This window comes from Euprymna scolopes, chromosome 28 (genome assembly GCF_053919585.1).
Source record: "Euprymna scolopes isolate OS-2025 chromosome 28, ASM5391958v1, whole genome shotgun sequence".
In the NCBI taxonomy this organism is placed as follows: Eukaryota; Metazoa; Mollusca; class Cephalopoda; order Sepiida; family Sepiolidae; genus Euprymna; species Euprymna scolopes.
This window is the reverse complement of record NC_136509.1, coordinates 1,755,927-1,772,870: the sequence shown is the minus strand read 5'-3', so window position 1 is coordinate 1,772,870 and position 16,944 is coordinate 1,755,927. Positions and strand designations below refer to the sequence as shown.

Genomic DNA, 16,944 nt, shown 5'->3' with positions numbered 1-16,944 from the left:
TGCCGCGTTTTAATTGTCGTTTTTATGGGCTTAAATATTCATTTTACAGTCGGACGGGCATTTAACAGTTTGTTCTTTTTGAATTGTCGAAACCGGCTTTTAATCTGTGAAAACTCTTTCTTAGCCGCACTACAAACACGACTTCAGAGTGAACTGCAAGATTGTTGAACATCGCAGCTGATCAGGGAGCGCCCTGTTTTTCAAACTTAACCATGGAACCATTAACAGCCGCTTCTTGTTTATAATCAATAATTTTACGTGTTACTCCCTTGAGAACAAGAACAGTCGTTCCGTTGGCGCATTGGGAAAGATGTGATGTGCTTCCTGTCGTTAGCATGGCATCATGAAATAAAAATGAACGTTCGTAAGAAGCGTCCATTCCAAATACGCGTTTTACCTCAATAAGATACGCCCTAACTACTACTACTACTACTACTACTACTACTACTACTACTACTAATAATAATAATAATAATAATAATAACAACAACAACAACAATAATACTACTACTACTACTACTACTACTAATAATAATAATAATAATAATAACAACACCAACAACAACAACAACAATAATAATAATACTAATAATAATAATAATAATAATAATAATAATAATACTAATAATAATACTAATAATAATACTAATACTAATACTAATACTACTAATAATAATAATAATAATAATACTAATAATAATAATACTAATAATAATAATAATACTAATAATAATACTAATAATAATACTAATAATAATAATAATAATACTACTACTACTACTAATAATAATAATAATAATTCTAATAATAATAATAATACTAATAATAATAATAATAATAATAATACTAATAATAATAATAATAATACTAATAATAATAATACTAATAATAATAATAATAATAATACTAATAATAATAATAATAATAATAATAATAATAACAACAACAACAACAACAACAACAATAATAAAATTAATGTACGAGGTGCCTTCAATAAGTCTCCAGACTTTTTTGTACAAGCATGTAAAATTGTTGTAGACTCTTGAAAATTCAGTATGTTATTGATATACACCTTATGGGGTAGTTAACTTGAAGAAAGACAAGCCGATTCTTCTTCTTCTTCTTCTTCTTCTTCTTATTATTATTATTATTATTATTATTATTATTATTATTGTTGTTAGTATTGTTGTTGTTGTTGTTATTATTATTATTATTATTATTATTATTATTATTATTATTATTATTATTATAAATCAGTATTATTGTTATGTTGCCTTTAATCTTTTAGTCAGCTGCAGGTACATGTAATAGATTGCAGCAATTCTTTACACATTGACACATTATCTTTTATGTACATCTTGTTCTAATCTGTATCTTCTTCCTTTTCATTATTCTCTCTCTCTGTCTCTCTCTCTCTTTCTCTCTCTCTATTTCTCTCTATGTATATATATATGTGTGTATATATATATATATGTGTGTGAGTATATATATATATATATATTGTAAGTTATAAAATGCATATGGCGATTAAGCTACACTGAATATTCCGCGTTTCATCCACTCTAGGACTCTTCAGGTTTATGCGCGAATTCTGTGGTTGTTTGTCGTTTTTATATGCGCATCTTCTATTGAGATTTTAGTTAGCCAATCATCTTTCTAGTATCCAATGTGCCCTTCCTATCAGCCAATGAGCATGCATTTATCGGACAAAGACCTATTTGACCTCTGGTTAACCTGTTCTTTTGTGTGTGCTCTATTTAGCCTGGATATTTAGTTTCTTGATCTGTTTTAAATCTAGGTTAGTGTTTTTTAATGTTAGTTTATATATAAATATATATGCGTACACACATATATGCACATATATATACATATATATATGCATACATATATGTGTGATCGTTTATGTATATTCATGCTTATTTAATTTATTTATTTGTTTATTTTCTATTGTTTTTGTTAGTTTTAAAACTATTTTGTATCGCTATCCTAGAGTAAATTTTATCTTGTGAACACAGTTGTTTGCTATTTCTCTTCTACAGTTTAATAGTTGTTGGGATTCTTCTACAGTTTAATAGATGTGTACACATATATATTTCTACATAAACTAACATTAAAAAAAACACTTACCAAGATATAAAACAGACCAAGAAACTAAATATCCAGGCTAAATATATTCAGTGTAGCTTAATCGCCATATACATTTTATAACTTACTAACTAGCTCTACCTACGTATTGAGCACTTTTGAAGTAAATACTTAAAGTTTACGCATAAATCTATACTTTCGTATAGTAATTTTATGTGAGTAAATTAAGTATATATATATATATATATATATATATATATATATATATATATATATATATGCGTTTTATTTTTATTACCGTATCTTTCTGTTAAGTTACATTATTGTTTCAGCTACTCGGCCGTTTTTTGGCCGTCTGTAGCTTCCTCAGACTTTCTACAAAAGTCTGAGGAAGCTACAGACGGCCATATATATATATATATATACGTGTGTGTGTGTGTGTTACAGAGGATTAGAAAAAACATTAGTACCGTCGGTTTCAAATCCAAAACAAAGAGGATCAATATATGATCGCCTATATCGGAGATCCCATCCCACCCCACCTACTGTTTATATCTGTCTTCCCGGAAATGGTGTCTCGCACGATACATGAAACTCTGTGTTGTTTACAAATTTCGATCTCAGTTTTAATTTTTTAATCCCTTTTGTTTTATTTTTTATTAATTTGTTTTCCTGGAATATTTCCGATATATGAGTGGTTGAATGAAATATATGTATTTTTTCTTATTTCCTTAATTGATAAAATTAGTTAACTATGTGACCTTAATTATAAACTTCGGGTTTCGAGCAGAGTTAAAAAAAAAAACAATATAAACAATGAGCAGTTTTGAAAAATGCCTATTTCCGGGGAAATAGAAAAACAAAGACAGAAGAGAGTCTGACATAGGTGACCAGAGATTGGACTCCTTTCTTTGGGAGGAGGATTTAAAACCGACAGTACCGATGCTTTTTCTGATCTTCTGCAACACATACATAAATAAATATAAAGTTCTTATTTTAATATTTTTTTTAATCGATCACTTTCCTGCGGTTCTCTTCTACGCACCTTACACAGGTATATACTAATATATTTATATTTATTTATAAACCTTACATAGGTATATGATCATATATTTATATTTATTTATATACCAATAAAGTTGTGGTTTTTCTCTCGCTCTGACATTTATATTAAAAGCCTACATTTTCTATTTAAAAATTATTAAAACGAACAATATACTCAGTCATGGATATGTGAACGACCACATGAAGGTTAACTAATTTGCATATTCCTTTCAAAAACGAGCGTTAATTAATTATTCATTTTTTATGTTTCCTATTTGCTGGTTGGTTCTATTTCACAATTAAGTTGAATTCTAGTTATGCATAGTTCCTACATTCTGCATAATTACGTAGAATTTTATATGAAAATGTCTAAGCACACGGAAATGTTTCTCTCTCTTCCTCTCCCCCTCCCTCTCTCTCTCATAAATATATATATGTGTGTGTGTTTGTGTGTATGTGTTTGTGTGTGTATAATTTTGTCAGTGTGTGCGAAGAGTCTCTACCAAACCCCTCTCTGTATATTTTATCCACAAAGTGGAAAATTAATATAGAGGGTATTTGGACCTGTAGCACACTTTTCATTTAGTTTTTAACGAGCAAAAACTGTCGTTAAGGGGTCCAAATCGCAAACAAAACAGGATAAGTCGAATAAAACATTAGTCCTGCTGATATTTTTGCGCATGCGCAAAATTAAACATTCATAGCTCACAGTCGCTTAATTTTTAACTTTTCGCATCAATCGGTCCGTAATTCAGACGGTAATTACACTGAAGAGGTAAATAACGACTAACGTTTGCACGACAAACGTTCTGGTTTCCATTCTAGCGGATGATACTCGAGTAATATTTTTAATAACTTTAGAAATCATAACTATATTTATCAATATGTGTGTAAAAGTGAGAATGTGTGTGAGGACATTTTCTAACTCAACGAATTTTGAAATTGAAAATCGGTATATAGGTTATTAAGACAGGTGGAAAACAGCTTAAGTCGTTTTCATCCGAAAAAACGGTTGCTAAGGGGTTTAAAAACATTTAGCGCTCCAGTCACATCTCCTACTGATGTAGTTATCAAAAGACAGGCATAAAAATTTAATATTAAACAACTTGAAGAAGTAAATTAAATTTGCGCATGCGCAGGGAGAAGTAAAGTTGAAACGAACAGTTTGCATTTCAAATTTCCGATATATGTCTGTATGTACTATTTATCCATCCAAACAAAGATTTTACTCGTTATAAATTATCCTTGCTGTATGAATACTATTTTCATGTTAAGTTCAGAGTTATGTGGCCAGTAGTTTATAGGCTAAATATTTACACACAGACAGACAAGTAGAAAAACACACATAAACATCTACTGTTTTATTTATACAAAAGAATAAAAGAAAGATTCATATAAAAAAAATAAAAATAAAATGCGAAAACGAACAGAATACTTGAGAGAAAATAGGAGAACAATGGGAAAACGGAGACACGCAAGAAAAAGGAGACATAAAAATACAAGGTGACACAGAAAGAAAAAGAAGACGAATACACAAAAGGAAACTGAAAAGGAGACTATACAGCAAAAAGCAAATAGGTGACATGAGAATAGAAAGAAAAGTAGACTCGAAAAAAAAATCGACTTGATAAAAAATAGAAGACACTAAAGGGGAAAAAGACAAAGTGATGCGAAATACAAGAAGAAAAAGAAAATTGGAAGGGATAACGTAAACGAAACAAGAACGAAAAAATAAGACCAGACTTCAAAGAAAAAATTAAAAGGAACGCAAAGGAAATAGCAAATGAAACGTAAAAAAAAAAGGCAAAGGAGACACGAAGGAAAAAATGAGACACAAAGGAAAAGGCAATAGACACGATGAAAAAAGCAAAGGAGACAAGGATTTAAAAAAGAAAAGGAGACACGAAGGAAAAAAGCAAAGGATACAAGGAGGATAGAAAAGGAGACTCAAAGAATAAACGAAATTTTAGAAGAAAAAAAAAATGTGAACAGGAAAGAAAATATTCGAAAGAAAAAAAAGTAAAGGAGACTTGAAAGAAAAACAAAACCAGTGAAGAAATTGATTTCTTCCTCAACTGACTTATTGATCTTGTTTGACTCTTTTTCGCTTTTGTTTTGTGTTTATTTTTCTTTTTATTAGTAACGTTTTATGGTCATTTATCCTTTTTGTATCTCTGTCCTATCTTATCACCATTTTTTTCGTTTTCTTACATAAAAGTTACCACTTATCAAGGACCGAAGACCATTCGAGGATAAGAGTCACCGGGAAAACAGCGTACTAATAGTTATTAGTGAAAATGGAGTAGAAATGGGTTATTTAGGGGGGGGGGACGGCTCATCAAGAACTTGTTTACATCTGACTTGAAGGCGACCATGTAATCAGCTGGAAAGTAGGTCAGCAGAACGCAGTTCTACGAGTGGGCAGTTCTAAGAAAATACACTTTGTTCATGAAATTTGCGTTTAGATTTAGGCACTGATAGCGAGTTGAGGAAATTTTGATGGTTGTTGTAGCAACCATTTTTCTTTCGTTTACATTCCTCGACCTCGTTCCCTGTTTTGTAGGGTTTTTTTTTATTATTATTTAATTCTAATTTTATTTGTTCGCTATTAATTCGTGACAATTTACTTCACTTTATTCAAATGAGAGAAAAAAAAAGAAAAGGAATTTAACAAAAACGTAAAGACGGATTCATTCTTAAAATGCGTCCATTCAATCTCCGCGTTTTACGTTGAAATTATATTTGAAACAAAAGTGTATCAAATTATATTTGAAACAAAAGTGTATCAAATTAACGTAAATGCGATTTTAAGCGTGACAGGTAAATGTAAATGTGATTCTAAAGTCCAGTGTGACCGACAACAATGCTATTCCAAAATTAGATTTAACAGGTCAAAATAAATGTGAATTCATACTTAAGCGTGACAAACTGATGAAAGCGTTATTTCATACTGACGTGTATAAGACCAACTTAAATGCAATTTTAAACTTAAGCGTGGCAGGCCGACAAAAATGCTATTTCAAACTTTCAAAGTGTCGCAGACCAACGTAAATGTTGCTTTAACCTTAAATGTGACAGACCAATATCAGATTAACCCACGAAATACTATTTCAGATTCAAGCTATGACAGATCGACGAAAATGCAATTTGAAAGTTAACCATAGTAGATCAAACACTAATTTAAACGTAATGCTATTTCAAATATAAGCGTGACAGACCGACAAAAATACTATTCCAAATCTCACTGCATTAAGGTAACGTAAATGCTATAGTGTTGGGACGATAAGTCGGAATTGAGAATCAGAAAAATCTAGGGTTTGGAGGGTATCGGAATCGGCATAGAAATTGGAAGAAAATTATGCATATTTTCCGATGCCAAAAACGATTTCTTTAATTACCTTTTTATTTGATTTTGTTTAAAACAACATCTTCCACTGCTGGTAGTAATGATAAAATAATAACCAGTTATTGATTTTTAAACTGTTAATACCAGTGAAACTCAAATCTATAGATCAACCCCAGTAGTGTGTTTTTACGTTTGAAATCATATACGCACATTTAACATGAAAAAGTAACTACTTTATAGTTAAATATTTAGAGATTAATAAAAAAAATAAATCGTTATCGGAATCTGTAATTGTATCGGAATCGGGAATTTAGTACGGAATCGGGAATTGTATCGGAATTGGAAAATCATTGAATCTTCCCATCACTAAAATGCTCTTTTTACCTTAAACGTGACAGACCGACAAAAATGATATTTCAAGCTTAAACAGGAAAAGCTCACGATATTATCATTCCAAATTTAAGATATGACAGACCAACAAAAATACTATTTCAAAGTTAATCATGGCAGAGTAGGGTAAATACTTTTTCAAACTTAAGCATGACAGCTCGAGGAAAATTTAATTTCAAATTTTAGCCTGACAAACAAAAAAAAATCGCATGTGTTTATATTTAAACAACGCAACACTTAAATTGATCGAACTCATATTGTTGGATATAGAGACGTGGCGACGCACATTTGAAAGCAGAGGAGTGAACACACGCACATTCCAGATGGAGTTGATCTACATTTCTGTGTCACATAAAAATGAACAGAATTGTACTTATCACGAAAACAAAGAACTGTTTACATTCCAAAGTTAGAAGTTATGAATTGCGCAATGCAAAATAGAAAAATAGAATTTGGTATTTTGATGTTTACCATTCCAGGAATATCGATTTATGATTATATAAGAGAAAAATAAAACAGAAAAGTGCAGAGACGGCGGCGAGTGTAAATAACATAAAACATATCTCTGTCGTCAAGCCACACACAACTAATACCTTACAACTAACGTGCCCCCCTCTCTCTCTCTCTCTCTCTCTCTCTATATATATATATATATATATATATATATATATATATATATATATATATATACTAGCGGGGGTACCCGGCGTTGCCCGAGTGTTTGTTTCCGGGACGGGGGGGAGTTTTAAAAAATGTTATGGTAGGTAACTAGGAAGGATCAAACCCGGAGTCATGAGTAAAAGTAGGAAAATAAAGTGTGAAAAAAAACAAAAAAAAACATCTGCAACGTTAACAGTTCGGCCACCAAGAAAAGTCCATTCCAGTTGTTTAGGAAAAAAAAACAAAAAAAAAACGACTACGGTAGGTCGGCGCGAACGTGAAAATATAATGTGAATTGTCCAGCACGCTAACCACTACGCCACAGAGCACTGCAGCTTAGTTTAGTGATTTTAAATAACTTCACATGAAAGAACTACGAAGCCAAACCGGTGTTCTCTTCTCAACTGTTCCTTGTGAACGATCCCCAAACGGTGTTAAGTGGTGGCAGGGGGAGGAGGAATTTATTAGAGAGAAAATATTTTACCACTTCCATTGATCTTAACCGATTTTGGCCGTGACTTCTCAGCAGAAAAAGTATAGAAATCTAAGATTATCGAGGAATTTGAGAAATAATAAGCCTATAACACACCTCAGATATTGTTCTGCCGTTTGTGCATATTATATTTGCATGAAATATCTTGATTTTTAATCCTATTAAGGTCAAAATCCGCGGGAAAAAATGAGTTTATTTTATTTATATAGAAGAAGATAGATAGAATAGATAGATAGAAGAAAGAGAAGAGAAGAAGAAGATAGAAGATAGAAGAAGAAGAAGAAGAAGAAGAAGAAGAGAAAGAATAGAGAAGAGAAGAAGATATATATATATATCTTTGTAAATGAACAAGAAGCTAAATTGTAAATAAAACTTATACTTTTAAATTTGCCTCTGTGTTGATTTTCAGAAAGTAACAAAATAATTGCCGGTGTGTATCTATGATTTTAGCAAGCATTTGAAGCGAAGCTAGAAAACTACATATACATTCAACAACGCAACAATATTTTCGACATATATTTACGATATATATTCACGGCACATAATTATGACATATATTTACGACATATATTTACGACACCATTGTTACAAGTGACATAGATTTTGACAAATATTGACTATAAAGTATTTAAATATTTTTTTCAAAATTAAGCATGACTGTTCGGGGAAAGATCTAATGTAAACCTAACAAATAAAAGAAATTGCATTTGTTTATATTTAAACAATACAACACTTGAGGTGATTGAACTTTCATAAGCGATTTCGAAAGAAAAATCGTATGACAGACCATCGAACCGACCTCAAAGATAAAATCTGCAGAAATAAAACCACTGAGAAGAGAGGGATATCAAAAGTGTAGACTAAGCCAAGAACAACGCCAGGAAACTACAAAGGTTTAAAAGGGGAAGACGAACAACTGAAACGGCCAAGAGGCAAAGCAGAAAAACAAGATTTATAGCGATGGTTGAGCCTGCAAGCAGGACATAAGGACTGAAGATTTCACACTAGGTAATAGAGCCATCGACGTGTTGACGCATCCACTGTAATCTTATCCCCAACGTTGTCCCCAAGGTCCCACCCTGACGCGCACATATATCTGATTGGTATTCTGCCACCACACAGTGGCGTGCACGATTTGCCATCCGCCGTCCGAGAAGAAGATCCATTTTGGCTCGCACTTTCGCCCCTGGAGATAACTTCTCGGAAACGAATTGCCTCCCGCCATGATGTCCGCCATCTTAACTATTTTGTCGATTCAAGCATTTAAACAGATTTGTTTCTTTTTTAACGTTTATCTTCTTTTTTATTAAATACTTTTTTGCTTCTATTTTTTAATGGTGTAGTCTTTTCTATGGTCACGTTTCTTCTTTTATTGCCATTTTCCCTTCCTCGAAGTCTGGTTTTGTATATTCCACTTACTACTACGGTTTTTCTTTCTACATTTTTTCTGTTACTTATGGTTATTTTTGTCTGGTGTTTTCCTGACTGTAGTTTTCTAGGTCGAATAACCAGTATCAATTTTTATAGCAATTTTACAGGCTTATATCATTTTTACTCTACATATTCAGCACGATAATGCATTAGTCCAAAAAAGAAATGGTTGATAAAAAATAAATAATTTGTTGGCATGCATCCATTTCTTTTTTATGGTGTATTCTCAAAGAATCTCCTAGCTCATACTCCGGATTCTAATTCCTCAGCCAAAAAGTATTTTTGTTTTTTTATGAAACGCATTAGATTCATTTTACTCGCAGATTTGATCGATAACAAGAATATATAGAACTCGCCATGAGTCTGACTGAAAATACATAAATATGAAAAGAAAAAACTAAACAAATATTGAATTCGTATTATTTGCATTCTTAGGACTACTGTTCTCATTCGTTTCTTTTTTTCATAACGTTTCGGCAAATGTAACCGCCAATCGCTTTCAAGTATATCTTGTGAAACTCCATAATCTGCACGGAATTTCCAGTTCAATAGAAAGATCTCCGAGTTCAATATATAATAATATATATATATATAATATTATATACAATATTATATTATTTATAATATTATATTATTTATAATATTATATTATTTATAATATATTATTTATAATATTATTTATAATATTATATTGTTTATAATATTTAATTATATTATTATAATATTAAATTATATATAATATTATATTGTTTATGATATTTTACTATTTATAATATTGAATTATCATTCATAATATTAAATTATATATAATACTATATTATTTATATTAAATTATATATAATATTATATTATTTATAATATTAAATTATATATAATATACTATTATTTATAATATTAAATTATATATAATATTATATTATTTATATTAAATTATATATAATATTATTTATAATATTAAATTATATATAATGTTATTTATATTAAATTATATATAATATTATATAATTTATAATATTAAAGTATATATAATATTATATTATATATAATATTAAAATATATATAATATAATATTATTTATATTAAAATATATATAATATAATATTATTTATAATATTAAATTATATATAATATTATATTATTTATATTAAATTATATATAATATAATATTATTTATAATATTAAATTATATATAATGTTATTTATATTAAATTATATATAATATTATATAATTTATAATATTAAAGTATATATAATATTATATTATATATAATATTAAAATATATATAATATAATATTATTTATATTAAATTATATATAATATTATATTATATATAATATTAAAATATATATAATATTATATTATTTATAATATTAAATTATATATAATAGAATATTATTTATAATATTAAAAAATATTAAATTATATATAATATATTATTTATATTAAATTATATATAATATTATATTATTTATAATATTAAATTATATATAATATAATATTATTTACAATATTAAATTATATATAATATAATATTATTCATCTTAAATTATTTATAATATAATATTATTTACAATATTAAATTATATATAATATAATATTATTCATCTTAAATTATTTATAATATAATATTATTTATCTTAAATTATTTATAATATAATATTATTTATAAAATTAAATTATATATACAATATTATATTATTTATATTCAATCTTTATTGATTCTTCTTACCTGAACACGTGATTCCGTTAAACCAATCCTCAAGGCTAGTTCTTCGCGCATGAATATATCAGGGTAATGCGTCTTAGCGAAGCTCCTTTCAAGTTCATTCAACTGCGCAGGCGTGAAACGAGTGCGGTGGCGTTTCTGTTTAGCAGACTTCTCCAAGTCCTGACTGCAGTTTCCGCCACTGTTCACATTGCCTCCCCCACCTCCACTTCCGCCATTTCCTTGGTTCGTCCCGTTCACCGACGGCTGTGTCTGATCCGTTCGGCCGCTGTTGATCCCGGCCGATTTCAGCTGGTTTTCCTCTTTGCTATGGTCTTTGAGCTGAGTCTGCGATAGGAGGTCATGGCTTGGGTCGCGGATACCTGGAACGGTAGAGAGTAGTTCACACAGCACTGTGGAGGGCACATCATGTCTTTTGGCCGAATGGTGGTCAAAAGATATACGGCTCACATCTACAAGACAAAGAAATAATAAACATGAAATGCAATACCAATAAATGCTTATTGTATTATTTACAAGGGATTTAAGTTTAGATACTATCGACGTCCTCTCCCAATATTGGCAAGTAAAACAGAGGGAAGAAACATACCAATAAGGGGAAATATGTTTATAAGTACATAAAAGAAAACTAAAATAGGATTGTATTATTATTCATAAGACTACTGTTCTTGAGTGTGATATTCACAACATTTCGATCTATATAACCCCCGACCTTCTTCAGATGTATCTTGTCGAACTCGGGAATGTTTCTGTCGAATTCGGAAATTTGGTCGGAATTTTGAGCGGAACCCTTTATTTACTTCAGGGGTTAGCGCACTCTTGTCCTCTCAGTCATGACTGGATAGAGGTCCTAAGTAATTTGAAAATGTATTTTTCGGTCGCCCACACTGAGGATTGAACCTTCAACCTTCAGGAGAATATCAGTTTACAATTGATTTTTCCCAGTATTCTAACCACTGCGCTACGGTCCTTGCGAATAATAATATAAATAACTAATCCTCATCTCAAAAATTCAGAAACGTCATAAAATAAGATTGTTACTCATGATTTGACAGGGAACGGGAAAATCAATTTCTCTATCTGTGCCTACATCAAAACGCAGATTCCATAAACAAAGCTTCTTTCCCAGAACTGCGCGCATGTGAAACACTATTCCGCTAGTTTGTTCCCGGTTGAAAACAACATAGTAGCTTTCAAGTCCGATGTAAACAAGTTCTTGTTGAACCGTCCCCATAAATAGCAACAGAGATTTTTTTTTTTACACAGTGATCACCACTTATCAAGGCCCGGAAGCCACTCAGGGATAAGGGTTATTGCAAGTACATTACGTTAGTGTGGAGATTTGATGAAGTGTTTACTTAAGGGGGCGGTTCATTAGGAATTTGTTAACATTGGACTTGAACACATCCAAGTTGTAGTCCGGTGGGAAGCAGGCAGAAGGAACAGAGTTCCACAGGCGTGCAGTTCTAAGAGAGAAGCTTTGTTCATGGAATCCACGTTTTGATTTAGGCACAGATAAAGAGTGGGGGAAATTTTTCACAGTGGATTCGGCTAGAAGGGTGTTTTTCATGAAAGATTGGCGAAGGGGGACCAGAGATTGGAGTTCAGACGAGCACCTGCCATGGAAATAACGATAAAACAAGGATAGGCTCGCAACGTCTCTTCTGTGGGAGAGAGGTTGCAGGGTAGAGAAAAGGGCATCCCCCACTAAGCCACGAAGTCTATTTTGTACTCTGTCAAGGCTGGATAGGCTGTTTTAGCAGCTCCTGCCCAGATATGTCAACAGTATTCCATCCTTGGACGTACTTGGCTTTTATATAGATAGAGAATTGCATCAGTAGTGAGATATCTTCTGGAGCGGTAGAAGGATCCCACCATCTTTCCAGCGACCTTGGCAACAGACTTGATGTACGTGTTCCATTTCAGATCAGGAGTAAAGGTCAAACCCAGAAGCTTTTCAAAACACGGCGCCTCTCCCAGACGAGAGCCATCCATCACAATTGATGCCAGATAGGGGATCAGAGCGTTGATGATGTAAGGATAGGAGTTTGGTTTTGGATGCATTAAAGGTAACCACACATCTTCCCCCACTGAACCACGCGCTCGAGATCAGAGGAGAGAGAATCCGAGAGAATTTTGTCATTTACAGCCTTTGATGTGTTGCCGTAGATGGTCGTGTCATCAGCATAGATGTCAACGAATGATTTAAGTATGTGTTTAAGGAGGTCATTGATGTAGATCAGAAAGAGAGTTGGGCCTAGGATTGACCCCTGAGGGACTCCAGCATTTATATTGCAGGCCTCCGATTTTTGTCCATCTACCAGTACTCTTATGAGCCTATCGGAGAGAAATGATTTAATGATTGAGAAAACATTTCCAGTTATACCGTAGCTGGAAATCTTGTGAAGTAGACGCTTATGCCATACCTTGTCGAAGGCCTTTGATATGTCAAGAGCAATTGCCCTAGAAAGGAAGCCTTTGTCAAGAGATTCACTAATCTTGTGGGATATAACCGTCGGCACATCTGCGGTAGATCTTGCAGAGCGGAAACCATATTGTGTGTCACTTAGAAGGTTATTCCTGCTGAGGTGGTTGACTATTTCTCTATTTAATATGGATTCCAGCAACTTACTCATAACACACAGGAGACTTATTGGTCTGTACTGAGAGGGAGATGACTTATCGCCTGAATTCTTAAATGCAGAGCAAACTGATGAGATCTTCCAGGGAGTCGGAAAGCACTTTTCCTTAAGGCAGCTCTTAAACAGTTTCGTAAGTATGGGAGCAAGTTCTGGTTGAAGCTTTTTTAACACTATAATTGGGATGCCATCAAGACCAGTTGCTTTACTGGAATCTAGGTTCTTGATTAGCTTGGCGACCTCATGCACGGATATTTGTATGTTACCTAGCTTGTTATAGGAGGAAATAAGGGGAGTTGATGGCCATTATCGCATAGGGTAGAATTAGCTGCAAAGTTCTTTGCAAATAGTTTGGCCTTGTGAGTGAGAAAGCGCGCTCCCGACGCTCATGCACAGCACCCCCTTCCCTTTGAGAAAAATGCATTGAGAATGGTGGTGACTATGTAGAAAAATAAATTCTGGACGACTTAAGGTTCATCATTTAATGGTACTACTCCCGATTTCGTAGCTCGTTCAACGTTTTTTAGTTGAAATATAGGAGGCATTACTTTTGGAACGACTTTCGTAAATATACAGATGAACGATAAATATGGATGATGACTTAACTCGATTGTTTTCTACTCTCGACGAGATTCGGTTGTTTCAATATTTTCTCTCAGTCTCCATCTGTGCTTAAATATAAACGCAGCTTCCATGAACAAAGTTTCTTTCCTATAACTGCCCGCCCGTAGAACACTGTTTCACTGGCCTGTTTCTCGGCTTACAATATGCTCTTGTTAACCTGCCCCCACAAATAATCAAATTCTACCCAATTTACAATATTAACGATTACTACACTACGACCTTACATTCATTAACTTTTATCCTCGAATGGTATTCGGGCCTTGATAAGTGGTGGCTCCCAAGTAAAAAAGGGTTAGCTTACAGACACTTTGATAAGTGGTGGTGAGTTATGCAGCAGTTACAAACAATTGCGAACAATCTTGGGTTTACGACGATTAACGACAGAATTGATGAGTTTCTCGTTGGGCACAGTCGAACGCAGATTGTGGCTTGAACCAGATCGAAATAAGCTATAATCAACTGACAATCATGGCGTCGACAAAACGTAGATGTGGACCTTAACGTATACAGTTTCGATGGTGTCATACACCCAGTGTGCATGTGATATTTTATACTTATAAACCCGTGCATGCCCCCCCCCCCCGACAGCCGCTAATGTGAGAGACGACGACACGGCAGAAAAGAAGATGAAACAGAATAAAACCACGGCACTCAAAAAGTGATATCAGAAAGTCACTCAACCGAATCAATTATGACAATAAAATTTTATATAGTGATCACGTGATCAATTATTAAAATATCGAACTATTTAATATTACGAAATAAATAGGAGGTTTTATGTGTTTTCTCTCTCTGGGGCAAAGGTGGAAACAATGTTGCTTTTAATGTGAATGATATCCACAAGATTCCAGTCATCTCAGCACCTTTCAAGTGGATGTCGTTTCGGTACTCTTTTTAGTATTTATTTTCATTATTATTATTATTATTATTATTATTATTATTATTATTATTATTATTATTATTATTTCTGTCTATATTATCATCTATATTATTATAATATTCTGATTATACTTTCCCTAGTCCGAACGTTGTGCTTTGAAAAAAAGCCGACTACAATATATAAAAGACAAACTGTTTAATAAAAGATTAAATTCGCGAAAGTTGGCTTAAAAAGACCAATCTTGCAACCCTGGACAAGAACTTCCCATTAGTGTAGTCTTGTTTTCGAATATCATTGTAAGAATGCAATATGATCATTGTTGTAATGGGTGTGAGAAACAAACTCGCCATATTTTCGATGTGCAGCGGTTCCTCGCCGAAGAAAGAAATTAACGAAACATTGCGTAAAAAAAAAAAAATGGAAAAATTTGAAATAAACATGTCAAAAAATAAGAATAATGTCTGCCAAGGAATGCTGGACTGAAGAAATAAATTAAAGATTCTCTCTTACGATTTTATTTTATTATTTGTATTGAAGTATGTAGCACAATAGTTTCTGAGTATTTATTGGTACTTAATTTATTTTATTTTATTTAAGTCGGTTCTATATTTAAAATAGAATTAGCACTATTTTCATGTTTATAGACTGATATTTGCTGCGTGGTTTTTCAGTCCAAGAATTTATTTTTTGTGATATCCAGAAAAATATTAGCTTTATCAAAATATTTTTGTTGATTAAATTTATTTCTCATTCTGTGGAATTTCCATTGGTCCTACTAGCTATTATTATTATTATTATTATTATTATTATTATTATTATTATTATTATTATTATTATTATTATTATTATTATTATTATTATTATTATTATTATTATTATTATTATTATTATTATTATTATTATTATTATTATTATTATTATTATTATTATTATTATTATTATTATTATTATTATTATTATTATTATTATTATTATTATTATTATTATTATTATTATTATTATTATTATTATTATTATTATTATTATTATTATTATTATTATTATTATTATTATTATTATTATTATTATTATTATTATTATTATTATTATTATTATTATTATTATTATTATTATTATTATTATTATTATTATTATTATTATTATTATTATTATTATTATTATTATTATTATTATTATTATTATTATTATTATTATTATTATTATTATTATTATTATTATTATTATTATTTCTGTCTATATTATCATCTATATTATTATAATATTCTGATTATACTTTCCCTAGTCCGAACGTTGTGCTTTGAAAAAAAGCCGACTACAATATATAAAAGACAAACTGTTTAATAAAAGATTAAATTCGCGAAAGTTGGCTTAAAAAGACCAATCTTGCAACCCTGGACAAGAACTTCCCATTAGTGTAGTCTTGTTTTCGAATATCATTGTAAGAATGCAATATGATCATTGTTGTAATGGGTGTGAGAAACAAACTCGCCATATTTTCGATGTGCAGCGGTTCCTCGCCGAAGAAAGAAATTAACGAAACATTGCGTAAAAAAAAAAAAATGGAAAAATTTGAAATAAACATGTCAAAAAATAAGAATAATGTCTGCCAAGTAGTGCTGGACTGA

The 16,944-nt window shown here is 31.2% G+C and overlaps 1 protein-coding gene across 1 annotated transcript in view; it reads right to left on the bottom strand.

The window, feature by feature from the left end:
• The window catches only part of LOC145249342 (homeobox protein orthopedia-like), a 108,803-nt gene that overhangs the window by 73,332 nt on the left and 18,527 nt on the right, over positions 1-16,944 (bottom strand). Inside the window, exon 2 of the mRNA XM_080110919.1 lies at positions 11,180-11,628. Coding sequence (XP_079967045.1) covers positions 11,180-11,628 — 449 coding nt within the window. The remainder of the gene's footprint in view (positions 1-11,179; positions 11,629-16,944) is intronic.